General features: G+C 32.4%; 1 protein-coding gene, 2 long non-coding RNA genes and 1 pseudogene across 3 annotated transcripts; 2 read left to right on the forward strand and 2 right to left on the reverse strand.

The window, feature by feature from the left end:
* Positions 1–501: 501 nt before the first annotated feature.
* Positions 502–1545, forward strand: LOC105641243 (germin-like protein subfamily 1 member 13). Its single transcript, XM_012225752.4, has 2 exons — positions 502–680; positions 810–1545. Exons 1-2 carry the CDS (start codon positions 557–559, stop codon positions 1391–1393), a joined length of 708 nt encoding a protein of 235 aa, XP_012081142.4. The 5' UTR covers positions 502–556; the 3' UTR covers positions 1394–1545.
* A 1542-nt stretch (positions 1546–3087) lies between these two features.
* On the reverse strand, positions 3088–6484 carry LOC149492462 (uncharacterized). The gene is made up of 2 exons (XR_016318694.1): positions 6048–6484; positions 3088–3378 (listed from the first exon to the last, which is right to left on the reverse strand). It is a non-coding gene; the product is annotated as an uncharacterized LOC149492462 (long non-coding RNA).
* A 2249-nt stretch (positions 6485–8733) lies between these two features.
* On the reverse strand, positions 8734–12167 carry LOC149492463 (uncharacterized). Its single transcript, XR_016318695.1, has 2 exons — positions 11665–12167; positions 8734–9024 (listed from the first exon to the last, which is right to left on the reverse strand). It is a non-coding gene; the product is annotated as an uncharacterized LOC149492463 (long non-coding RNA).
* A 6203-nt stretch (positions 12168–18370) lies between these two features.
* On the forward strand, positions 18371–20653 carry LOC105642882 (germin-like protein subfamily 1 member 20 pseudogene; annotated as a pseudogene).
* Positions 20654–27159: the final 6506 nt, after the last annotated feature.

A 27159-nucleotide genomic window follows, 5' to 3' on the forward strand; every position in this document is an offset into this window, starting at 1 on the left:
TATTATACAAAAATATTAGTAGTAATTAGAAACACAATCTCAATATTATTAAAATTCATTGTCTGACTACAAATTTAGATTTTATCTATCATTTTGGAATTGAAAACATTATATATAGCACATCAAAATATAAATCGAATTATTTTTTATTCAAAATGGAAATTTACTAAAATACAATTATTATATTGTAGCAATTTTGAAGAAGAACATTTAGTTTGAATAAAAAAAAATTTGAGGAACTAAAGTGACTGGACAAAGTAATTTGATAATTACGTGTCAAAAAAATGTATCTATATTAAACAGAAAGAAAATACAAAATTTGCTATTTTCTATGCAAAATCAAAATTCTATGGTCTTTATTTCCACATTCTACTTGTGCAAATAAAAGTGGTTACGCAACTTTGATTAATAATAACTCTTGTCTCTTGCTAATAAGAGTAATAAATTATAATTAAAACCCTCATCTATAAATAGCCATGCATTCCATGCAATATTTCTCATCATCTCTTACCAAAATCAAGTTCATAACACATAAAGAACAACTTTAAGCGCAATAATGAAAATGGCTAATTTACTTATAGCTCTTGGTGTTTTGGCTATGGCTTCCTCATTTGCCATTGCCTATGATCCTAGTCCTCTTCAAGACTTGTGTGTGGCGACGGAAGACTACAGCTCTGGCGGTATGTATATTTAACTTCTTTCTAGAGTTTCAGATTTATTTATGCAGGTCTTATTAGCTCATTATTCATGCTATGGATTGTAATGCATAATTGCTAAACATGGCTTTTGATCTTATTTTGTGCATGCAGTACTCGTAAATGGAAAATTTTGCAAGGATCCAGAACACGTAACAGCCGACGACTTTTCCTTTTCTGGACTTAACAACGCTAGAGAAACCTCAAAACAACTTGGAATCCGCACAAATCTCTTAACAGTAGAAGAGATTCCTGGCCTTAACACCAATGGTCTCTCCATTGTTCGTATTGATTATTCACCTGGTGGTGTAAACCCACCTCACAACCATCCTCGAGCAGCAGAGATTATCACTGTCTTAGAAGGAACCATATATGCTGGTTTTATCACTTCAAATCCCGATCACCGGCTTTTCGCCAAGATTTTAAAGCCAGGAGATGTTTTTGTATTCCCATTTGGGCTCATTCACTTCCAAATGAACATTGGCAAAACTCCTGCAGTTGCTTTAGCTGCATTGAACAGTCAAAATCCAGGAGTGGTAACATCAGCAAATACAATATTTGGAGCTGTGCCAGCAGTTAATCCTGATCTTTTGGCAAGAGCATTCCATATTGATAAGGAATTAGTGACTAAACTGCAAAAAGATGAATGGGTTAATCCATCAGACCTTAATAGCTTTGACTCTACTTCATCCTATTAAGTATGAAATGGATTATAATTTGGAGATGTTAATTTAATTTCAGGGTTTTTAATTTACTAGTGAATAAATAAATTAAAAAGGTTGTTTATATGACAATCTTTATGATATTGTATTTGTTGAGCTTATAATAATAATAATAAGGGTGAAGAGGATATATGGTATATGCCTCTCTCACTAGTTCATTTTACAAGTGTTTGCAGTTTGTTTACCATCTCTATGATAATGTTGTATTTGCATATAAGGCAAATGATAAAAAAAAAAAAAATTTAAATGATTACTTATTTTTATAATAATATCACTTATTGGATCTATATACTTATTTTGAGAGGAAATAAAACATTTAAATGATTTTTCATCAAATGACTGTTTATCTATCATTTTGATGTAGGAAGCAACAAAAATCATCTCTATCAAGATGATAGACTCACTATCTGTATTTTCAATATGATAAATTATAATAAGTCTCACGCTCATATTCCAGAAATGCATTAACCTTTATTAACAGAAAGTTAGATCAACTTAAGTGACTGCATTAAGTTTAGAGATTTTAAATCTAAAATCGCTTCTATTTTAATGAATCAATACCACCCTCAAATCTCAACCCAAACATGAAATTGCTAGTGTTGAAAAATCCAAATAGCATTAATATCCCAATTTTATCAATTTTAATGAAAATAACCATAAAAATATCTAGAAAAAGTGTTTTTTGCTTTGTTTGGAAAAAAAAGTATTGAAAGAAGAAATATTTCACATATTTTCCACTAGACTCCACATATTTTGAAGTTCTCCAATTTAAAGAGAAAAAATAAAGGAAAGTAAGAATTTCACTTATTTTTATTGAATTATCTAAAAACCTCAAAATAACTAGAATTACATTTTATTGTAAAATAAATGAAAGTATAATTGTAAATTTTCAATAATAATATTTTATTTCTTTCTAAACAAAGAAAAATAAATTTATTTTTTTCCTTTATTACATCGAAATATAACGATAAAAATCTGAGTAGCATTAATTATTTTATTCCAATTTTATCATTGTCTAGATATTTACGCTATACCTTGTTTCAATTGAATGAGTATTAATTAAGGGTAATTTAGTCAATCACTTTTTTTCTTGAATTGAGATGATTTAACCATTTTCTTAATTTTTGTGAAAAAGTCAAAAACTGTCAAATTTAACTGAATAAAATGGATATTAAGTTTGGTTATTTTAAATTTATTGTCCTATCTCATATATCAATTGCTCACTTTATTATCAAATATTTATCACATTTATAGATTTAACTAATAATAAATTATTTTTTTCATTTTTATCCTTTGTACATGACCAATAGTAGTTAATGAAAAATTAAATTTGATGTTTGAATATTGTGTATTACTATAATATAGTCAATTCACTAAATAATTTATTATAATTTAGACAAATTAAATAATTTTCTTAAAGTACTTAAAATACCCAAATATTGCAAGTATTTAAGAATGGATAAAGTATGGTAAAGTCCAAGGATGGACTACATTAATTAGTTTTAAGAGTTAGTTTTCGCATGTGATACTGAGTTCACTGTCACGACCCAATTCCATGGGCCAGACCGGCACTAGGGCCCAGGTAAGCTTAAGGCCCCCGAGGCCCGTAGTAAGCCTGAAACACTAGAATCTATTATCTCAGTATAAATTTCAACATTCAGCCCATATGATAATGAAAAATAACCTCAATATTTTATTATTTCTCGGCCCAAGTTTATCTTCTACAGCATTCCATAGTTCGGGCCCAATTTACAATACATCACATTTCTAACATGAGCTTACAGAATTATTTTGTCTATGTTAATACACGACTAAATATATGTAAATCCTACAACTGCGGAGTCACTAACTCTTTGGTATACATAATTACATAGCAAATAATTGTGGAACTAGGAAAAATTTCTCTGTTGCCCTCCGCCGAAGGAACATAACCTAAATCAGATTAAAGAAGAACTTACTTCCTGAAACATCAAACAAAATATGTGAGTCTTTTAAGAAATAATACCTATTGCACCGCACACGCATTCACACAAATGAATAAATATATCAATCTAGTCATCCGACTAGTTATATGCTCACGCAGTCAGTCACACAAATGGCATATCATTAACACCCACAATCATTAACATCTTCATGTAATCACATCACGTGGAAATTGGTCTGTGGCGTCACCGAAACCCCCGATGAGCCGTCCTCCCACATGGCTCATCCTCTCATAACGTGTGCACCAGGGAGCCAATCCCCCATACTGGCCGACCGGTCTAATCCTCACTTGACCAGCCCTCTCGTTGTTTTTCCATTCTCTCTTTTCTTTTCCATACCAACAGGAGGCAACCCGGTCGTCTCCATCAAATCTAGATCATCAGGCGCTCATAACAGGAGGCCACCCTGCGGGCTGCGATCAAATCTAGATTATCAGGTGCGCCCAATAAAGAAGCCAACCTGTGGTTTTCCATATCATACAAACCACAATGGTAGGTACACACGGGGGCGCCGATCTCCCATTTACCCGGCCGACGGTCCAACCGTCCTCACAAACCCATGGTGACCCACTTCATCCCAACTCCACACAAACAAAGCACAGCAATATCACACACAATTAATCAAGTATTGCAATTAAATGCAAGCATATTAATCAATTAAACATCGTAATGCAATGCACAACTAGACATCCAATTTCAAATGCAAATAAATAAGTAAATAGTGTTAACAATAAACAACAATAATAAAATAAATAATAATAATAATAATAATAATGAACAAAATAATGAAAATAAATAAATGAATAATGGAATGCTTAAATGAATAATAATGACAATAAATAAACAATTAGAGTACTTTATTTATTATGTAACAAATAATAGAATTTATCTAAATAAACTTATTAATTATATTATTAATTACAACTAGTCTAAGTTCTATCGAAATTTCGGCAGCACCTCCCCTAAAAATTGGACTATCCACCTGTTTAGATAACACAGTATTATTATATATTTATCAATCAATACACACAGCCCATCCGTCGGGCAATCAATCAACTTAATTCCCATCCTCCTTCAATAGCAATGTCATAGCTAACAAACCATTTAAATTGTCTATCCATTATACATTACTTGTTTATATATATATATATATATATATATATATATATATATATATATATATATATATATATATATATATATATATATATACATCCTTCTAATACAACACAAAAACTCAAATGGTTGATGCCAACTTGCAGAAATAAAAGTTTTCTAAGTCTAAATCATGGATTAAACATTAACTAACTATTCCTATCGAAATCAAATTTATAACTTCAATGTACTATACTAGGCTACAATTTTCCAAAAATAAATAAATTGAAATAATTGCTTGCCAAATCTAAAAGTCTAGACTTCATGATTAAATTTTCATATTTTACACACTAGCTAACTCACTACCCTACAAGAACTTCATTTACAACTTCAAATACCCATCCCAAACATTATGATTCAAAGAACCAACTAATTAATTGCTGCTAACTCAAGGAATTCAAAATTCTCTATTTAATACCCAAAATATATCCACCATTCTTTAATCATTACTAAAATTCTAGATTAGGCATTACAAACCAATGTTTCCATTAAGTTGCAATTTAGTAATCTCATCTCTCAAGTAATCCAATACACAGCTTAAACATATATACCAACCCCAACAAGTATAATTATCTACCTTTTAATTTCATCAGGTATACCAGCTTCTAAGAACCTTCAACAATATAAATATTTATCTTCTAAATCAATCCCAACGATAAAAAGCTATTTAACTGTAATTCATTGGGCTTAAACACTAAATTAGTTCATACACCCCATTACAGCCAATTATTTAAAGACTATTAAATCCTTGACTCCTATTCAAAGAGTAAATATCTAATTAGCACTTAAAATTTTCTAAAGTTCTAAACAAATAAATTAAACATATCCGGCTACCGCAAATACCACAGACTAATCAAATTTAATTATTTACAGAAGAGTAAAAATATTCTATTTAGATATAGACTATTCCGATAATCTTATTTCTTATTATTTAATTAAATCTACTTATATATAATCCTATCTAAATAATTTAAATCTTATTATTTTATTGTACCTACTTTGATAATTAATCCACATAAATTTGCTAAGGTCACTAAATCTAAACTTCTACAGTTTTTTTTTTTTTTTTTTTTTCAGCTATAACACCGAATTTCTAAATTTGTGTCGAATAATTATTTGAAGGTCAATTGAATTCGGGTTGCAAAACTAACTGTATATTCGTAATCTACATAAAAAGGTCAACATTCTGCCATACCCATGCTCCGGTGACCGGAACAACCGCTGGCCGCCGGCATCGCCGCCATACAGGGTGGCGAGGGAGGCGGCAGTCCGGGATCAAGCAATTTCGACACTAATTTGCTTAATATTTCCATGAAAATTACAAATTCCTCTTCACTTTACACAAATCATGCCATTATCTAATGAAATCCCAAATTTTAATTTTTGACACCTTAACAAAATTTCTTCAAGGAATTTCCCTAAACCCCACAGTTAATTATCTATTGACACAAGAAAATCCAAGAAAGGAGGTTAGGGAGTCATGATCGGCTCACCTTGTTGATAGCGGTCGCCGGAAGGCCGGAGGAGAGGGAGTTGCCGAAGGAGGCAGCTTCGAGCTACGCCACTGCAAGGCCGTTCGGCGCGAAGAAAAGCGAGAGACGCGATTGGTGGCGTGAATGGAGTTGAGCGCCGCCTTGCTTTCCTCGCGTGGTGGCCGGAAACGAAGAGAGGAAAGGGGGAGAGGAGGTCGCGCGCTTGGTGCTGGCGCAAGGAAGAAGAAGGGAAAAAGAAAAGAAAAAAAAAGAAAAAAAGAAAAGAAAGAAAAAAAATCTTGGGGCTTCTAGACCATTCCGGTTCGATTCGAACCGGTTTGGTCTAATTCAATGATTCGGCTCAATTTGCTTGGTTTTCGAGTTTTTCGCTTGGTTTTCGAAAAATCAAATTGGTTAATGGGTCCAGTTTAGCAATAATAAAATACTAGCTGGTATAATCTCATTAGTTGAAAATAAAAAATTTAGTTTTTAAATGAAAATTCTACGAAATTAAATTTTCGGGTCGTTTCAATCTTCCCTCCTTATAAAAATTCGTCCTCGAATTTTAGAGATGAGCAAGAAATAGGAATGCAACTAGAAAAGAAAGCATGTAAGGACATTTAACAAACAAATTATCATTTGATTGACATCCACGAATAAATGAATGAAAGGTTTCATTATAACTCAAAATGTATTCGTTCAACCATCTATTACATTTATTGTCACTTGATTAAAACTCACAGGAAACTTAAGTCTATTACTATAACCTCGAATTTCTATTGCCAACAATCCTATTTAGTGCCACTTGGCTGAAGTTTACGAGAAACTTAAGCTTATTGTCTAATTCTCCAATTACTATCTTCAGACAGCTACTGAAATCTCTTTAGAAAATCTTTCTTTGAATAAAACTTTTACAATAAAACGGGATTTATCAAGAAGATGCATAATATATGTCATATATATTTCTCAAAATTATATAATTTTCTTTGAAAATTTAAATTTTCACTAAGTATTCCTTCATGAAAACCCAACATATAGTTTACAAACACAAAACGACTGAAATTTAATTTACTTCTAATATCAAGATTTAACTCGTTTAATTTACATATATTATTATTCAAACTTTTCTTTAATCAAAAATTCAAAAACTTATTACTTTAATTCAAAACTTTAAGAGAAAAAAAAAAATTCGTCTACGACTTCCGTTATCTATTATATCATAGGGCACTTCGAAATAACTGTCTGTTAATCCTCGTTAATCGTGATTTATCTAATCACCAACATTTCAATCTAAGACTTATTACTTACCCTTTCATCTAATACACATCAATACTAATGTCTTCTATGAAAATCTCGTAAGTCCTAACCTAATGCCATCTTAACACCCAAATATCACACCAAACCAATCTCATTAGTTTCTTATCGTCGAATGCATATATACTAATAACTTCACTTTTCTGTCCATATCATGGACTAGAATTTTTCTAATCTACAGTCTTAACATTTAATTAAATGTCTTAATTAGCCATACGTCTACCTATCACTAACTTGAGTCAACTGTATATTTAACTTACCTATCTCATTTGTCCTTAATCAATCAATATTCTCCTATTCAAGTCGAGTAAGGTATTTATAAATTCCAATTTTTTTTTTTTTTTTTTTATCTACCACTAACTCCTAATATATATATATTACAATTTGTCAACTATTATGTCTTACCCTTAAACTATCCAAGTTCATTTCTATTGTTATCTTTCTTACTTACACATTAAACAATCCTATACTCCTAATTTAGTAGCAACTCAACTTCTGTACCCAAAATTGCCTACCTGACCATTCCAACATTCGTGTTTCTATCTTGACTGCGAACTACCTACTTACCTATATCATTGTTATCATTATTATTACCACCCCTTTATCTTATCCCACCAGCCCTGTGATATAAATAGACAATTTTTCAAAAATAATTTTTTTCTATATAAATAATCAATTTTAAATTTATTTATCATAACACAATTTGAATTCAAAATAAAAATGGGGTTTAAAATTTAAATATCAATATCAAGTAAATAAAACAATAAAAAGAAATTCTAAAGAAATTCAGTAGCCGAACTGAATACTAAAATACCGATTCCTAATCACCCAAAATTCATCAATCCACCATACAATTAGAAAACCTACTTATTCTCTACACTATCCTGTTCACTGATAGGAATAGAGTTCACATGAAAAGTAGTGTACTGGGTGATCAGGCCAATCCACTACCATCAGGTATTACTCTATTCCCTAGCTTAAGGGTTGATAATTGCTTTCGCTCCTACAGGTATTGTGATGGGTTCATCCTACTATCCATTACTTTCACTCTAATCCTCAATTAGTTCTTCTATAGTTTATGGATCTTCACAATAGGTGTGGGTTTTCCCACCTCATAGGGTCTAGTGCGTCCACCATCCCTAGAGAGGGAAATCACAAAGTTTCCTTCCTTATGTTGGTTACGGCCGATCCCAACATAAAGAAATTTCCTATACTCCGCAGTTGTGTCCTAAAACCCTAACCTAAGCTCTGATACCAACTTTGTCACGACCCAATTCCATGGGCCAGACCGGCACTAGGGCCCAGGTAAGCTTAAGGCCCCCGAGGCCCGTAGTAAGCCTGAAACACTAGAATCTATTATCTCAGTATAAATTTCAACATTCAGCCCATATGATAATGAAAAATAACCTCAATATTTTATTATTTCTCGGCCCAAGTTTATCTTCTACAGCATTCCATAGTTCGGGCCCAATTTACAATACATCACATTTCTAACATGAGCTTACAGAATTATTTTGTCTATGTTAATACACGACTAAATATATGTAAATCCTACAACTGCGGAGTCACTAACTCTTTAGTATACATAATTACATAGCAAATAATTGTGGAACTAGGAAAAATTTCTCTGTTGCCCTCCGCCGAAGGAACATAACCTAAATCGGATTAAAGAAGAACTTACTTCCTGAAACATCAAACAAAATATGTGAGTCTTTTAAGAAATAATACCTATTGCACCGCACACGCATTCACACAAATGAATAAATATATCAATCTAGTCATCCGACTAGTTATATGCTCACGCAGTCAGTCACACAAATGGCATATCATTAACACCCACAATCATTAACATCTTCATGTAATCACATCACGTGGAAATTGGTCTGTGGCGTCACCGAAACCCCCGATGAGCCGTCCTCCCACATGGCTCATCCTCTCATAACGTGTGCACCAGGGAGCCAATCCCCCATACTGGCCGACCGGTCTAATCCTCACTTGACCAGCCCTCTCGTTGTTTTTCCATTCTCTCTTTTCTTTTCCATACCAACAGGAGGCAACCCGGTCGTCTCCATCAAATCTAGATCATCAGGCGCTCATAACAGGAGGCCACCCTGCGGGCTGCGATCAAATCTAGATTATCAGGTGCGCCCAATAAAGAAGCCAACCTGTGGTTTTCCATATCATACAAACCACAATGGTAGGTACACACGGGGGCGCCGATCTCCCATTTACCCGGCCGACGGTCCAACCGTCCTCACAAACCCATGGTGACCCACTTCATCCCAACTCCACACAAACAAAGCACAGCAATATCACACACAATTAATCAAGTATTGCAATTAAATGCAAGCATATTAATCAATTAAACATCGTAATGCAATGCACAACTAGACATCCAATTTCAAATGCAAATAAATAAGTAAATAGTGTTAACAATAAACAACAATAATAAAATAAATAATAATAATAATAATAATAATGAACAAAATAATGAAAATAAATAAATGAATAATGGAATGCTTAAATGAATAATAATGACAATAAATAAACAATTAGAGTACTTTATTTATTATGTAACAAATAATAGAATTTATCTAAATAAACTTATTAATTATATTATTAATTACAACTAGTCTAAGTTCTATCGAAATTTCGGCAGCACCTCCCCTAAAAATTGGACTATCCACCTGTTTAGATAACACAGTATTATTATATATTTATCAATCAATACACACAGCCCATCCGTCGGGCAATCAATCAACTTAATTCCCATCCTCCTTCAATAGCAATGTCATAGCTAACAAACCATTTAAATTGTCTATCCATTATACATTACTTGTTTATATATATATATATATATATATATATATATATATATATATATACATCCTTCTAATACAACACAAAAACTCAAATGGTTGATGCCAACTTGCAGAAATAAAAGTTTTCTAAGTCTAAATCATGGATTAAACATTAACTAACTATTCCTATCGAAATCAAATTTATAACTTCAATGTACTATACTAGGCTACAATTTTCCAAAAATAAATAAATTGAAATAATTGCTTGCCAAATCTAAAAGTCTAGACTTCATGATTAAATTTTCATATTTTACACACTAGCTAACTCACTACCCTACAAGAACTTCATTTACAACTTCAAATACCCATCCCAAACATTATGATTCAAAGAACCAACTAATTAATTGCTGCTAACTCAAGGAATTCAAAATTCTCTATTTAATACCCAAAATATATCCACCATTCTTTAATCATTACTAAAATTCTAGATTAGGCATTACAAACCAATGTTTCCATTAAGTTGCAATTTAGTAATCTCATCTCTCAAGTAATCCAATACACAGCTTAAACATATATACCAACCCCAACAAGTATAATTATCTACCTTTTAATTTCATCAGGTATACCAGCTTCTAAGAACCTTCAACAATATAAATATTTATCTTCTAAATCAATCCCAACGATAAAAAGCTATTTAACTGTAATTCATTGGGCTTAAACACTAAATTAGTTCATACACCCCATTACAGCCAATTATTTAAAGACTATTAAATCCTTGACTCCTATTCAAAGAGTAAATATCTAATTAGCACTTAAAATTTTCTAAAGTTCTAAACAAATAAATTAAACATATCCGGCTACCGCAAATACCACAGACTAATCAAATTTAATTATTTACAGAAGAGTAAAAATATTCTATTTAGATATAGACTATTCCGATAATCTTATTTCTTATTATTTAATTAAATCTACTTATATATAATCCTATCTAAATAATTTAAATCTTATTATTTTATTGTACCTACTTTGATAATTAATCCACATAAATTTGCTAAGGTCACTAAATCTAAACTTCTACAGTTTTTTTTTTTTTTTTTTTTTTTTCAGCTATAACACCGAATTTCTAAATTTGTGTCGAATAATTATTTGAAGGTCAATTGAATTCGGGTTGCAAAACTAACTGTATATTCGTAATCTACATAAAAAGGTCAACATTCTGCCATACCCATGCTCCGGTGACCGGAACAACCGCTGGCCGCCGGCATCGCCGCCATACAGGGTGGCGAGGGAGGCGGCAGTCCGGGATCAAGCAATTTCGACACTAATTTGCTTAATATTTCCATGAAAATTACAAATTCCTCTTCACTTTACACAAATCATGCCATTATCTAATGAAATCCCAAATTTTAATTTTTGACACCTTAACAAAATTTCTTCAAGGAATTTCCCTAAACCCCACAGTTAATTATCTATTGACACAAGAAAATCCAAGAAAGGAGGTTAGGGAGTCATGATCGGCTCACCTTGTTGATAGCGGTCGCCGGAAGGCCGGAGGAGAGGGAGTTGCCGAAGGAGGCAGCTTCGAGCTACGCCACTGCAAGGCCGTTCGGCGCGAAGAAAAGCGAGAGACGCGATTGGTGGCGTGAATGGAGTTGAGCGCCGCCTTGCTTTCCTCGCGTGGTGGCCGGAAACGAAGAGAGGAAAGGGGGAGAGGAGGTCGCGCGCTTGGTGCTGGCGCAAGGAAGAAGAAGGGAAAAAGAAAAGAAAAAAAAAGAAAAAAAGAAAAGAAAGAAAAAAAATCTTGGGGCTTCTAGACCATTCCGGTTCGATTCGAACCGGTTTGGTCTAATTCAATGATTCGGCTCAATTTGCTTGGTTTTCGAGTTTTTCGCTTGGTTTTCGAAAAATCAAATTGGTTAATGGGTCCAGTTTAGCAATAATAAAATACTAGCTGGTATAATCTCATTGGTTGAAAATAAAAAATTTAGTTTTTAAATGAAAATTCTACGAAATTAAATTTTCGGGTCGTTTCATTCACCTACCTAGTTACATCCATATCAAAATTAAGCTTTATTTAAATAAAAGTTTTTTTTTTTTTAAGGTAAATAACTATGAAAAAAATTTAGAAAAAAGTTGTTTTACCTTATATGGAAAATGGAAAGAAAATGTTGAAGGAAATAATATTTTCATTATTTTTCACTTGGATTTGTATGTTTTGAATCTCTCCAATTTGGAGAAAAAATAATAGAAAAGCGAGAATTTCACTGATTTTTATTAAATTACCTAAGTCAATTTTTGCATATGATACCAAGTTCACCTGCATAGTACCTAGTTACCATCCACATCAAAATTTAAGTTTTTGTTTGGATGAAAGTAATTTTTTGAAGAAATAACAATAACTATACAAATATTTAGAAAAATGTGTTTTACCTTATTTGGATTGAGAGAAAATATTGAAGAAATTAATATTTCATTTATTTTATCAGATCTATTATTTAAAATAAACGAGTGTATAGTTGTCGATTTTCAATAATAATATTTTTTTATAATAATATTATTTTATTTTCTCTAAAATTTTACCGAGGAAAATAAATTTATTTTCTTCCCTTGTTATATCCAAATACAAGTGTAAAAAATAAATATAAAAAAATTAATAATTTCTCATTATTTCCCTTCATTTTCTTTCCAAACAAGGTGTAAGAGGTTTCTAATTGAGAGAAAAAAACTCCTAGTTTATGGTCAGACACCACGAATCAAATTTCAGTTAATAAGGTAGAGTTTTAAAACCACTTACCAACCAACTAAATTCTTAGGATTGGAGGCAACTAAGTTAATTGAGCTTTTAAAGTTTGAAAATCAACCTCAAAGCATAATTTGATATATTGTTCCTAAAGTTAGCTAAAATTTGGTTTGTAACATAAAATTCATTGAATATCGATAAATAATCCTATAACATATTTTGAATCTCAATACATAAATTTCCCATGTATTTTTCACGAAAAAATTTCGTGACACTACTAATATTTTGATCCCTTGAATGTTTCAACTTATAAAATTATACTTATTAGTACTTTAATTGGATAGTTGAAAGATATGAAAAATGTATGAATATTATGTTGGATTTAATTTTCTATTGTGGGCTTAATATGTAAAATTAAATATGTACAGCAGTTCAATTGTAAAGTCAATTTTAAATGTGGTCTTGATTGTGAATAATTGACTATTGAGGTATCAACTAATTATAGATATTAAGTGTAGAGACCATTATATAATTCATATTTCGTTAAAGGACCGAAATAGGAATTGTACTAACCCTACAAGTATATAAAGGTCGTGGTCCCCAGAGGAGTTGAATACGATTCAGTTTTACGTTCCTTTCGTATTGCTTCCGCTAAATCGATTCTTCAATTCTCTGGAAGGCTGCAAACCTAATTCTATACATCAAGATCGACGAACAACGATGTCAGGTACGCAACCTTTTCTTATTTAATCTATTTTGTTGAATCTAGTGGTTTGCACGATCTAGGTTATTATTGAATTATTTGATATTAATTCTTAACAAGTGGTATCAGAGCCTTGTGCATAATTGCTAGATTTTAGATTGATTTTCGTATGTTTTTTTTATTTGTTTACCCTACTGTTTACGGATTGAGGGTTTTGTTTAATAAAAAATAAATAAATAAATAAAATTGTTCTCACTGTTCTTCGGATTCCCAAGAACAGGTAAGAGGTTTTGAACTAACGCCATTAACGATTAGTTGTTCGTTTGGTTTTTTTTTTTTTTTTTTGCTGGCTGGATCTTTTTTTTTAAAAAAAAAAAAAAAAAAAAAAAAAAGAAAAGAGAAACAGGCTGGTTTCTTTGGAGAGAGTCGGCGGAATGGAGGTTTCCGTCTCTGATGATTTGTGTTTTTAGGGTTAGGGATGGAAAATTACAGTTAGGTCCCTGGAAAATTTTGTATTAGGTCCTTAATTTTTTTATAACTTCAGATTAGACCCTTAAGTTTCTGTAACTTCATATTAGGCCCCCTAATTTTCTGTTTTTTTTCGTATAGACCCATAAACATATATTTAATTAAATTAGACCCCCGAACTTTATTTATTCAAATTTATTTAGTCCAATTTTATAACTTAGTCTCTAATTTAGTGACTTAAAGACTAGATTATATATATATATATATTTTTTTTTTTTTTGGGCTAAATAATTTTAGATTATTGAATATTTAGACAATCAATTCATTTAATTGCAATTGTTTTGTTTTAATTACAATTAAATGATTTAATTTGTCGACTTGAGATTAAATTTGGAGTGATTAAGTCCCTATTGTGTTTGATATTTGTTAAAATAAATTGATTTGATCAATAAGTCACCAAAGTGACCTCTATTGCTTGAATTGATTTATTTTAGAATATTAGACAGGTGTATTAGAATTCGTTGCGGATAGTTAATCGGCCCAAAGGGAGGTTACTATCTGGCTGAGTTTTGAATACATGTTTGGCAATAAGTATGTGATAATTGTTTGATTATTTTCCATGACAATAATATATCGGCCCAAAGGAAGATTTATTATTTGTCAGGACTATGTTATCAATATTTGATTGCTGCGTTGAGATACTTATTACAAGTTAATGTTTTACATCCAAAGATGAGAATGTTAATGTTGTGTCTGTATCTTATTTCCATTTTTTGATCTCTACTTATGTGAATTGTTTCATTTGTGGATTGTGAGCTTATACTTGTCTATTTGTTTATTTTCTCTGATGTCAGCTAACATGTCATTTAATCCTGATTGTGTCCCTAAACTTGAGGGATCAAATTTTGAGTCTTGGAAATCAGACATTATGATCTTTCTGGGCTGTATGGATTTGGATCTTGCATTCAGGATGGACGAACCTGCTCCTCTTACTGATATGAGCACTGATGTTCAAAGGTTTCAGTATGAGAAGTGGGAGCGTTCTAATCGCTTAGGTCTGATGATCATGCAGAAAGGAGTCCCAGAACATGTTCGAGACTCTGTCTCAGCTGAAAAGAACAATGCTCAAAACTATCTTGCCGAGCTGGAGAGGGCTTATGTCAAGAATGACAAAGCCGAAGTGGGAACACTTTTAGGAAAATTAACCTCCATGAAGTTTGCTGGCAATGGTGGTGTTCGGGAGCATATTCTTAGCATGTCTCAGATTGCAAAGAGACTGAAGGAGCTGGGTATGGCTTTACCAGATGACCTTTTAGTCCATTTGGTTATGAATTCTCTTCCTTCTCAGTATGGACAAATTAGGACTTCCTATAATTGTCAACGGAATAAATGGACTCTTAACGAGCTCATTTCTCATTGTGTTGATGAGGAGGAAAAGATGAATTCTAACAAAAGAGAGAGTGCTCATTTTGTTTCTTCAGCTGGGAAGGGCAAGAACAAGAAAAGAAAGAGGCCTTTTGCAAAGACTGTTGAAAAGGCTATTGAGAAACCTGCTGCTGCTACTGCTGTAGATCCAGTACAAAAGAAGCCTTATGTGCCAAAACGCTTCTTTTGTGGAAAGACGGATCACTTGAGAAAGGAGTGTCCTAAATTTGCTATTTGGCTTGCAAAGAAGGGTAAGTACCTTGTTTTAGTCTGTTGTGAAGTTAATTTAACTTCAGCTCCTAAAAACACTTATTGGATGGATTCTGGTGCTACCGCTCATATAAGTGTTTCATTGCAGGGCTGCCTCAACTACAGAAAGCCAACTGACGGTGAAAGATACGTCTATGTGGGAAATGGCGATCTGGTTGAAGTAGAGGCAATTGGACATTTTAGATTATGTTTAAGTACTAGCTATTTTTTGGATCTTTTAGATACTTTTGTTATTCCCTCTTTTAGAAGGAATTTGATTTCTGTTTCCTTTTTGGACAAATCTGCTTTTCATTGTTCTTTTGGAGACAATGTATTTACTTTATCTATGAATTCAAAAGTTTTGGGTACTGGTTGCTTGAATGAATGTGATAATCTATATATGTTAGACATTGATACTAGTTATCATGAATCCCTGCATGTTACTACAAGAGGTACCAAAAGAAAGTTGAATATTGATAACTCAGCTGTACTTTGGCATAGACGTTTGGGTCATGTATCCAAATCAAGAATTGAGCGTCTTGTTTCTGATGGTATCTTAGATACACTTGATTACACAGGTTTGGATTCTTGTATTGAGTGTATTAAAGGAAAACAGACTAAACAAAAGAGACTAGGTGCCATTCGGTCATCCAATGTTTTAGAACTGATTCATACAGATATTTGCGGTCCATTCCATATTGCAGCTAGAAATGGCCAAAGATATTTTATATCATTCATTGATGACTATTCTCATTATGGTTACTTATATCTCATTCATGAAAAATCTGAGTCTTTGGACGTGTTCAAATCTTATAAAGCCGAAGTTGAAAATCAACTAGGAAAGAAGATTAAATCTGTTCGATCTGACCGTGGTGGTGAATATTATGGTAAATATGATGGTTCAGGCGAACAACGTCCAGGACCTTTTGCGCTCTTCCTACAGGAATGTGGAATTGTCCCTCAATATACAATGCCTGGTACTCCCAGCATGAATGGTGTATCTGAGAGACGTAATAGGACTCTTATGGATATGGTAAGGAGTATGATTAGTCATTCTACTTTACCAGAGTCTCTGTGGGGTGAAGCGTTAAAGACAGCAGCTTATCTTCTCAATAGGATTCCATCTAAAGCAGTTGCTAAAACACCTTATGAACTTTGGACTGGACGTAAGCCTAGTCTAAAGCATCTTCATGTTTGGGGATGTCCAGCTGAAGCAAGGCCTTACAAGCCGAATGAAACAAAACTGGACTCCAAAACTATCAGCAGCTACTTTGTTGGATATTCTGAGCGGTCTAGGGGTTACAAGTTTTATAATCCTACTTCCAGAACTTTTTTTGAAACGAGAATTGCAACATTTTTTGAGGATGTTGATTTTGGAGGGAGAAATAAAGAAAGAAACATTGTCTTTGAAGAGGAACCAAGTAAGGATGATTCGGTTCTCATTCCTTTTGTTGTTTTTGATAGCGTACAGACTCCAGTTGCTCCTGTAGCTATTCAAGATCCAATTCAAGACAATGTTATTCTTCCTCAAGAACAAATTCAACAACCTCAAGAATTAGAGCCTGTTCAAATGCCTTTGAGGAGATCTACTAGGGAGAGAAGAAGTGCTATTCCAGATGATTATATAGTGTTTCTTCAGGAACATGAGGATACTGTAGACAGGATAGATGATGATCCAGTTAGTTTCTATCATGCCATGCAGAGTTCTGACTCTCATAAGTGGATTGAGGCAATGAACGAAGAGTATAAGTCTATGCAAGACAATCAAGTTTGGGATCTTGTTCAATTACCTGAAGGAAAGAAACCCATTGGTTGCAAATGGATATTTAAAACCAAAAGGGATTCTCAAGGTAATGTGGAAAGATATAAAGCACGTCTTGTAGTAAAAGGCTTTACTCAAAAGGAAGGGATTGACTATAAAGAAACCTTCTCTCCAGTTTCTTCGAAGGATTCTTTTAGGACAATCATGGCCTTAGTTGCAAATCTTGATCTTGAGCTTCATCAAATGGATGTTAAGACTACGTTTCTCAATGGCGACATTGATGAAACAATATATATGGTACAACCAGAAAATTTTGTAATTGGAGATCCAAAACATCTGGTATGCAAATTAAAGAAATCCATTTATGGACTCAAGCAAGCTTCTCGTCAATGGTACTTTAAGTTCAACCAAGTAATTGTCTCGTTTGGCTTTGAGGCAAATGCTGTTGAAAATTGTGTGTACCATAAGTTCAGTGGGAGTAGGTTTATCTTTTTGGTCTTATATGTGGATGACATACTTCTTGCTACTAATTGTAAAGTCTTGCTACATGAAACCAAAGTTTTTCTTTCAAAGCATTTTGAGATGAAAGATTTAGGTGAAGCTTCTTTTGTTTTAGGGATTCAGATACATCGAGACCGTTCTCGAGGTATTCTTGGATTATCACAAAAGAGCTATATTGATAAAGTGCTCAAGAGATTTAGTATGCAGAATTCTAGACCATTGGATACCCCTATTGCAAAAGGTGATAAATTTAGTAATCAACAATGTCCAAAGAGTGAACTTGAAATTCAGGAAATGCAAAAGGTTCCTTATGCGTCAGCTGTAGGAAGTCTTATGTATGTTCAAGTTTGTACTCGTCCAGACATTTCTTTTATAGTTGGCATGTTAGGTAGATATCTCAACAATCCAAGAATGGATCATTGGAAAGCAGCCAAAAGAGTCATGAGATATCTTCAGAGGACTAAGGGACATATGCTCACATATAGGAGATCAGATCAGCTTGAGATCATTGGGTATACTGATTCTGATTTCCCTGGATGCCAAGACAGTAGAAAATCCACATCTGGCTACGTTTTTCTATTGGCTCGTGGTGCTATTTCTTGGAAGAGTGTGAAACAAACTCTAGTAGCAACCTCCACCATGGAAGCTGAATTTGTAGCATCTTATGAGGCATCCAATCAAGCTATTTGGCTGAGAAACCTTGTCACTGGGCTGCGTGTAGTAGGTGGAATAGAAAGACCACTGAAGTTGTATTGTGACAGCAGGTCAGCCGTTTTATTCTCCAACAACAACAGGAGCTCTTCTCGATCAAAACACATTGAGATTAAGTTCTTGGCTGTGAAGGAGAGGGTACAGAGTGGACAGATATCCTTAGAGCATATTGGAACAAACTCTATGATTGCAGATCCGCTTACAAAGGCAGTGATACCGAAAGTTTTCCATGAGCACACCGCTCATATGGGTATCGTTTTGTTTGAGACTGTCTAGTTTTAGTGGGAGTTTGCTCTTTATGTATGCATTATGTTTTTGAATGCTCTATTTTGTTTTGGATATGCTTTATTATGAAATTTTGTTGAGTACTCATTTTGGTTGATGGTTACACTCTGTATTATTATTATTGTTTTGCTTGATCTCACTTTTGTTGGTGACCAGTTGGAAACAGACATGATGATCACATTGCATGTAGTTTTCATGCTACACTTCTATAATGAATCTATGTCATTTAGGGATATTGGTAATGTAGTTGATGATGAACTTAGTCATGAGATATATGGCGAATGTTTCTTCAACTCTTTATCAATATAACTAATATAACTAATGGACGAGATTGTTTTTGGATACCTTGTATGACTGCGTTTGTTGAGCTCATTTTGGTGTATGTATTTTATTTAACATATGTTCGCCCAAGTGGGAGATTGTTGGATTTAATTTTCTATTGTGGGCTTAATATGTAAAATTAAATATGTACAGCAGTCCAATTGTAAAGTCAATTTTAAATGTGGTCTTGATTGTGAATAATTGACTATTGAGGTATCAACTAATTATAGATATTAAGTGTAGAGACCATTATATAATTCCTATTTCGTTAAAGGACCGAAATAGGAATTGTATTAACCCTACAGGTATATAAAGGTCGTGGTCCCAGAGGAGTTGAATACGATTCAGTTTTACGTTCCTTTCGTATTGCTTCCACTAAATCGATTCTTCAATTCTCTGGAAGGCTGCAAACCTAATTTTATACATCAAGATCGACGAACAACGATGTCAGGTACGCAACCTTTTCTTATTCAATCTATTTTGTTGAATCTAGTGGTTTGCACGATCTAGGTTATTATTGAATTATTTGAGATTAATTCTTAACATATTAGTCCATTCAAATCTAAAATTTCTTGCTTCACAATCAATTCAAGTTAATTAACTATATGAATTATCTTTGACTAGTATTTGTAAGTGGAAAATTCTGCAAGGATCCAGGCATTTAACAGCACGCGATTTTTACTGTACTGGGCTTAATATTGCAAGACCAACATCAGAACAGCTCGGAGTCCGTACAAATCTCTTAATGGTAGAAGAAATACCAGGGCTCAATACTTTAGCAATGTCCATTGCTCGCATTGACATCGAAGCAGGAGGAGTCAACCCGCCACACCATCATCCTCGAGCATCAGAAATCATAACAGTATTGGAAGGAACTATTTATCCTGGTTTCATTACAAGAAATCCTGATCATAAGGCTTTTGTCAAAGTTTTGAAGGCAGGAGATGTTTTTGTATTTCCGTTTGGATTAATTCACTTCCAGTTTAATATTGTTAAACGTCCTGCAGTTGCTATAGCAGCATTATGCAGTCAAATCCAGGAGTGGTGACTTCAGCAAATACTATTTTTGGAGCTGTTCCTTCTCTTTATCCGAATCTTCTGGCTAGAGCTTATCATCTTGATAAAAGTATAGTGGCCAATCTTATAAAACAAAAATGGGTTAATCCATCTGACAGAGAAATAAAATGAGGATTGGTTTTGCCAACTCTGTGTTATTTGTATTCATTTCCCTAAAAGTTTCATTGTAATAAGAGGGGACTCTCTCTCTCTCACTGAATTGATTTTACATCTTATATCTTGTATTATTGTAATTTCGTGTATTATCTAAGGATTCAACCAGGCTTTCAAAATAAAACGGTAAAAATATTTAAACAAAATCAAGATTTTATGATTTGTAATTTACATTAATTACAATATAGATCATACTGTGCGTGTGATTTTGACAGGTCTTGCAAAGGGAATGAATGGAATATATCATGCGTTTTTGTTTTGGAAGCAAAAATTACATATTTGTGATAGAAGAAGAAGAAGAAAGAACACAATGCTATATATAATCCTATATCTGGTTTGGGTAACAACTAACAAGTGCTCCTGCAACCTTAGAAATAACGACCTAGAAGAATCAAGCGATGGAGCATCCGGTCGATGAAGCTGCTGCAAGTGAGAAGGATGGCGGTTCTGCAAAAAAGGGGAATGAAGCAAGTGTTTCAAATGAGCATATTCCGGTTTATTACACGCTGTTGGAGGGCAAGTTTTGTATCAGTAATATAGAGAGAAGTGAAATGAAAGATTTGGAGCAATTGGAATGTGAAATCGAGCGAATTGCTCTAGATGATATGCCTTTTCAAATACCTACCAAATATGTAGGTGTGTCGGAGACAAAATATATAGGCGCCAATGAAGAGCCATTGTCGGCTGAAGAAATGGAGTGGGCAGATTTTATCAGCAAATTGAGTTATGTTAATGTTGTTGGACCAATCAGCAAACCGACTTAACTGCGTTATTCAGTTTGCTGCTACTATTAATTAGGATATGATATAATTATATAGTTATTGAATAACCAGTTGTAATCTGTTCTATCTATATTTATAGACTATATACTGTATTGGGTTTCTTTCATTTCTTGTGAAACTGAACTGTTAACTATTTCTTGTCAGCTTGAATAACAAACACATCGTTTTTGCAATATTGCAACTTCTGAAAATGAAAGTTTGAAGCACAAGAATACAGAAGTTCAGCCAAATCTGGGACTTTAGCTTCTAGGACAGTTCATAGTGATTGAACCTTAGCTTAGCACATAAGCCTTGTAGCCAATTCTGGTGTCCACAAAAGTTTGGCCACCATAGCAAATTGTCATTTTTTAGCTAGACCCTCTTGAAGACTTCGGGAAGGGCACAGCTGCTGATTTACCAATGAGATTATTCTTTGACACAATCATCCATCATGTTATCCTCGTTTCGTCTGTTAACCAATTGTCTGTGAAGGTTACATATGGATTATCTCTTACTTTATTACTAATAAGCATATTAATGCGTATTATTAATGAAGTAAGAGATGATGGATAAAAATTAAACCTAATGTTCATGGACTTATTAAGTATGATTAAGCCAATGTTAAAAGATTTAGATATTAACCAAAAATTATACATATTGGTAGGGATAGAAGCAGAATGGATATTAGTGAATTTCTGTATTCATTTAAAATGATATTTTTATTTATCCCAGAAACATATTTAGATGTACACAAATTTGTTAATAAATTTATTATATGTATTTATAGGGGCAAAACTAGATGGACGGTTGATGGAGCCCCGCATCTACGACTGCACATAGCCCGTCCTAACCTGATTATCTAAAGCTGCACAAGACCCGTTCTAATCTGATTCAATCTAATCCAGTGAGTTTGAAAATATAATAAGTTAGATTGAGCGGGTTATTTTTATAAGGGGATATTATAGTACATATCAGATATTGAAACTTTATTTTATACAAATATTAGTTTGACCTAAACGGCTAAATCATTAAAATATTATGTGTACATCTAAATGAATAGCGCCTAATTTAAGTTTAGTTTCAATAGCGCCTAATTTTAAATTGTACCCAATTTAATGAATAAAATTTTATTTTTGTGGGACCAATTTAACTTTTTTTTTTTCTAAATTAGACTCATTCCACATCACTATTGCTTATATATAAATAATTTTTTATTTTTATTGTTATAAATATTAAAATAAAAAATAATATATTCATCTAAAAATAAAATATTTTTATTTATTTATATGATATTGACAACAAGTAATGATTCCTTAGAAATCAAATGATGCTGTAATGAACAAAACATATTTTTATAAGAGATTTAACTTGAATATAAACAAATTTTCATGCTTAAAAAATGGCAAAACAAATACCTAAACTAATATTCTATAATTATAACTAACTAAAATTTATTATTTTACTTGGCTTTTTATGAATTTAAATTTCTACCAATATTAATGAAGGCGTTGTTAAACAGTAAATTTTTAGTTAACCTAACCATAAGAGAAAGCATAAATCTAACGAAAATAATATTTTATTCATTAAATTAGATACAATTTAAAATTATGATGCTATTGCAACTAAAATTAAAGTTCATGATATTAGAAGAAGAAAATGAAATTTACGGTACAATTAAAACTATCCGCAAAATTTAGAGTATTTTTAATGATTAACCCAACCTAAACTATTAAAAGGCTTCTTCTTCTTCTTGTTTGAATAGTAGGCATGAACTCTGTTGATTATTGTAGATTTCTATGTTTCAAATGAGTTATTTTTGTTGATTATTGTATGAAATTCATCAGCATTTTGAATTGACATATATGTGCGTAGACATTATTTAATTGATTTCATTCAATGTGTTAATTCATATATATATATATATATATATCACCGTATTTAATTGGTTTTGTATATGTATACATATTGTATTTACCGTATATATTTGTGTGTATATTCAATATATATATATATATATATATATATACACACTATATATATCGTTGAATGGAAAAAGCTTGGCTATTTATCTCTTTGATTACAGAAACAAAACCACATGTTTATTTTGTATATATACCTAACTTTTTTATTTGTTTAGTTTTTTAATTTTGTTACTGCATTTTTCTGTTTTTTTTCTTGGTTTTCTGTTCGTTTTATTTTTTGCTTCCGTTTTATTTTTATTTTGTTACTTCATTTTTTCTTCTTCTCTATTTCTTCGCTTTTTTACTTGGGTGATAGTATGTGTGTTTGAGTGTGATGTGGATTCATTAAGGTTGTTGTGAAATTTATTATTTTTTTTGACTAAAAATGATATTCTCTTAATTTTTAAAATTTTCTAACATTTGGTTTATATGAAACCTTAATTTTTGACATTTATTAAATTGCCTCTTTTTATAATTTATGAGTTGGATCACTGGTTCAATAGGTAAACCCGCAAATCGGATCCAACCCGTAAATAATATCTTATATAGATGTATGTATGTGTTTAATTATGAATTATTTGAATTAATTTATTTTAGGGGAAAATTAGTATTTCGTCCCTGAATTTTGACCTAATTAATAATTCCATCCATATATTTTAGTCAAATTATTCAGACATCTCTAAGATTTGATTCCGTCTCACAATATAGTCTTTACGTCCAAATCGCTGATTTTCCGTTAATTTTACACAAAAAAGACAAAAAAAAAAAACACTATATATATGTTGAGGTGATGAGAACGAGGATTTCATGAAAAAAAAAAAAAAAATATATATATATATATATATATATATATATATATATATATATATGTTGAATACTTTTGTCAGGAATAGAAGAGGAAGAGAGAAACGCATTAAAAATATTTTTTAATTAAATTAATTCTAAAATATTATTGTTCTCAATTTTAACCAATAGAGTACAATTATAACCAAGTTTCTTAATTGTATTATCTATGCATGAAGTTTTATGGTTAGTACATATATAACTTGATAATAAATTCAGACTTCGAATCCCCTCCCTTACTCAAAAAAATAAAAATTAAAAATTAGACTTTGACAATTAGATTAACTTTGTCTTCAAATCCAAAAAATAATGAATATCATTAATTTATTTATTCACAAACATTATATATATATAGGCATATGTATTCTGCTCTGTTGAAATATCGAAAAATATTTTTGGCACAATTTATACTAGACCCAACATAAATGAAAAAATTAATGTCCTTAAAAAATTTTTTAACATGCTGATGTCACGTTAAGGGTATATTATAAATATGCACACTCTGTGTTAGGCACCACTTGTGTTATTTAGTAAAGTTTTATATGAACGGCATAAACATATAAATAAGAAAAAAACAAAACTGATATTATGTAAATTTTATTTTTTCTGTATTGATGTAACCAAAAAAAAAAGGGGAGCCTGAAAACCACAAAACAAAAATAAAATGGTAAAAATATTTAACAAAATCAAAGAAGAAATGGCAAAATCAGGACTTTATAACACTCGAAGGGAGTTCCAGGCATGGAGTTTTTTTAAATATTTGGAAGTGAAGTGAGCGTTTTGCCTCTCTTTATAGGCCTGCCCGACATGAATCTAGATTGATCGGGCTAATGAGCTTCGGACACGGATGGTTAAAAAAAAATTATAATATTAATCATACTGTATGTGTGCTTTTGCTTAATGAAAAATTGCAAGAAGAACGTGATTTTGACAGGTCTGCAAAGTGATTGTATGGAATATATCATGAGTCTTTGGTTTTGGAAGCAACAATAACATATTTGTGATAGAAGAAGAAGAAAGAACACTTAATAATGCTATATACAATCCTATATCTGGCTGGGGTAACAACTCACAATTCTCCTGCAGCCTTAAGTAACAATCTAGACTACGGCGATGGAGTATCAGATTAATGAAGCTGCTGCAGATAAGGAGAATGGAGGTGCTGCAAATCAGGGGAATGGAGGTGGTTCAAATCAGCAAATTCGGTTTATTATACGCTGCCGGAGAGGCAGTTTAGTGTTGACAATATAGAAAGAAGTGCAATGAAAGATTTGACCCAATTTGAATGTGAAATCATGCGAATTTATATGCCTTTTCTGATACCTACCAAATATATAGGTTGTGAAGAAGACGAGATATATAGGCGCCAATGAAGAGCTGAAGAAATGGACTGGCCGGATTTTATCAACAAATTGAATTATGTTAATTTTGTTGGAGCATGAAGATCATCTTAAATCCAAAGTCGTCAAACAATAACAGTCCAGCATTTATTTTGGCCCTTTAATAAGGCGTTTTTAATTTTGTTGGTTAGAAGTTTGTTGATTATTCATGTTAAATAGTTGTATTTTATGCAAAATTATTTTTATTATTTATCATTTATTTTGATCAAACAGTCTTGTAACGTCCCATTTTTCTATTGAATCGAGTCGTTGCTTAGAGTCGAGTCGAGCTGATCCAAAATCCGGTTCGATCCATTAGAGTCTAGAGTGGGCTAGAATGGGATGTAATTGAAATAAGGAAAAGAAGTGGACTTACTTGAAGGAAACAAAAATATCAAAGTATAAGGATTAGGACTTGCTTGCACTAAAGTATAAAGTTGAGGTATTGAGTTGTACTATTTTGACACTTGAGGTACCATTTGGTAATTTTACACACAAAATCATGATATTTTTGGAGATGTACCGAGACTTCCATTCACTTTCCCATTTTTCATCTTTATCTTCTTCATCTCCTTCATCTACTTCCTTTCCCTTAGTTCACCTTCCTTTCTCCATCAATTTTTAAGGGATTCAAGCATTATATTCAACTTCTATTCTATCCAAGAGAGGTGAGCTCAAAGGTAGAAGAAAAAGGAAGCTAAAAAGAAGAGCTTAAGCTTTTTGGAGTAAAGGTGTGCTATCTCTTTTAGTTTAATTCATTTCCTTACATAATAATTTGTGTGATGTGTTGAAAATGAGATGATATGTTGCTTAATGTTGAGTGAGAAGACTGAAAATGGTGAAAAAGCATGAGATGAAATGAATAAATGAAGTAGAGATTGAGTTCATGCTGAAACAGGTTTTGCTGGAAAATTTATCAGTAACTTCACCTTGATTTTGACCCTATTTAATGATGGAATTAGGAAGTGTCATAGAAGAGTTATTTGTTCCTCTATGTGTTAGCTTTACATGGGTTTTTGAATCACCCAAATCGGAGTTATATATTGAGAGATATGACCAAAAGAGTACAGACTGCGCAGGCTGGAAAACACGTCGCGCGCTCGCGAATTTCATTTGCGCGCTCGCGAATTGTGTCTGGAAACTCTCTGACTCTCATTTGCACTTCTCGCACTCGCGACTTTGCATGGCGCGCTCGCGAATTGTGTTCTGATGCTCTTTTGGACTTCATTTTCAATGCAATTGTATTCCTTTGCTCAACTTATATGCCTCCAATCATTTTAAAACAAAAAGACAACATTAGAACATGTATCAAAACAACATGCAAGCATGCAAATGATGTGAAATGAGGTAAACACTATGGTGTATGAAGTTATGAATGCTATGCAATTGTATTCCTTTTCTCAACTTGTATGTCTTCAATCATTTTAAAGCAAAAAGACAACATGAACACATGTATAAACACGAAATGCAAGCATGCAAATGATGTGAAACTAACATGACACAAGTTGCCCGCTTGGCGAGGCTATCAGCATACAGGTAAGCAGTATGGTTATGAAATGATGAAGCAGTTAATTTTATGACACAAGCATGTGAAAATAACATGACACAAGCATGCAAATTATGACACAGTTACTATGCTTTTGTTTTATCTATTGTCATTCCATTAATATGCTTCATTG

Source organism: Jatropha curcas, chromosome 11, assembly GCF_041381405.1.
Source record: "Jatropha curcas cultivar XTBG-Jc1 chromosome 11, XTBG_Jcur_1.0, whole genome shotgun sequence".
In the NCBI taxonomy this organism is placed as follows: domain Eukaryota; kingdom Viridiplantae; phylum Streptophyta; class Magnoliopsida; order Malpighiales; family Euphorbiaceae; genus Jatropha; species Jatropha curcas.

Bases quoted from the DNA above. Each gene is read 5' to 3' on its own strand.
- LOC105641243 (XM_012225752.4), top strand. From the start codon at position 557: ATGAAAATGGCTAATTTACTTATAGCTCTTGGTGTTTTGGCTATGGCT. The intron at 681-809 runs GTATGTATATTT...TTGTGCATGCAG, and splicing joins GGAAGACTACAGCTCTGGCG to TACTCGTAAATGGAAAATTT.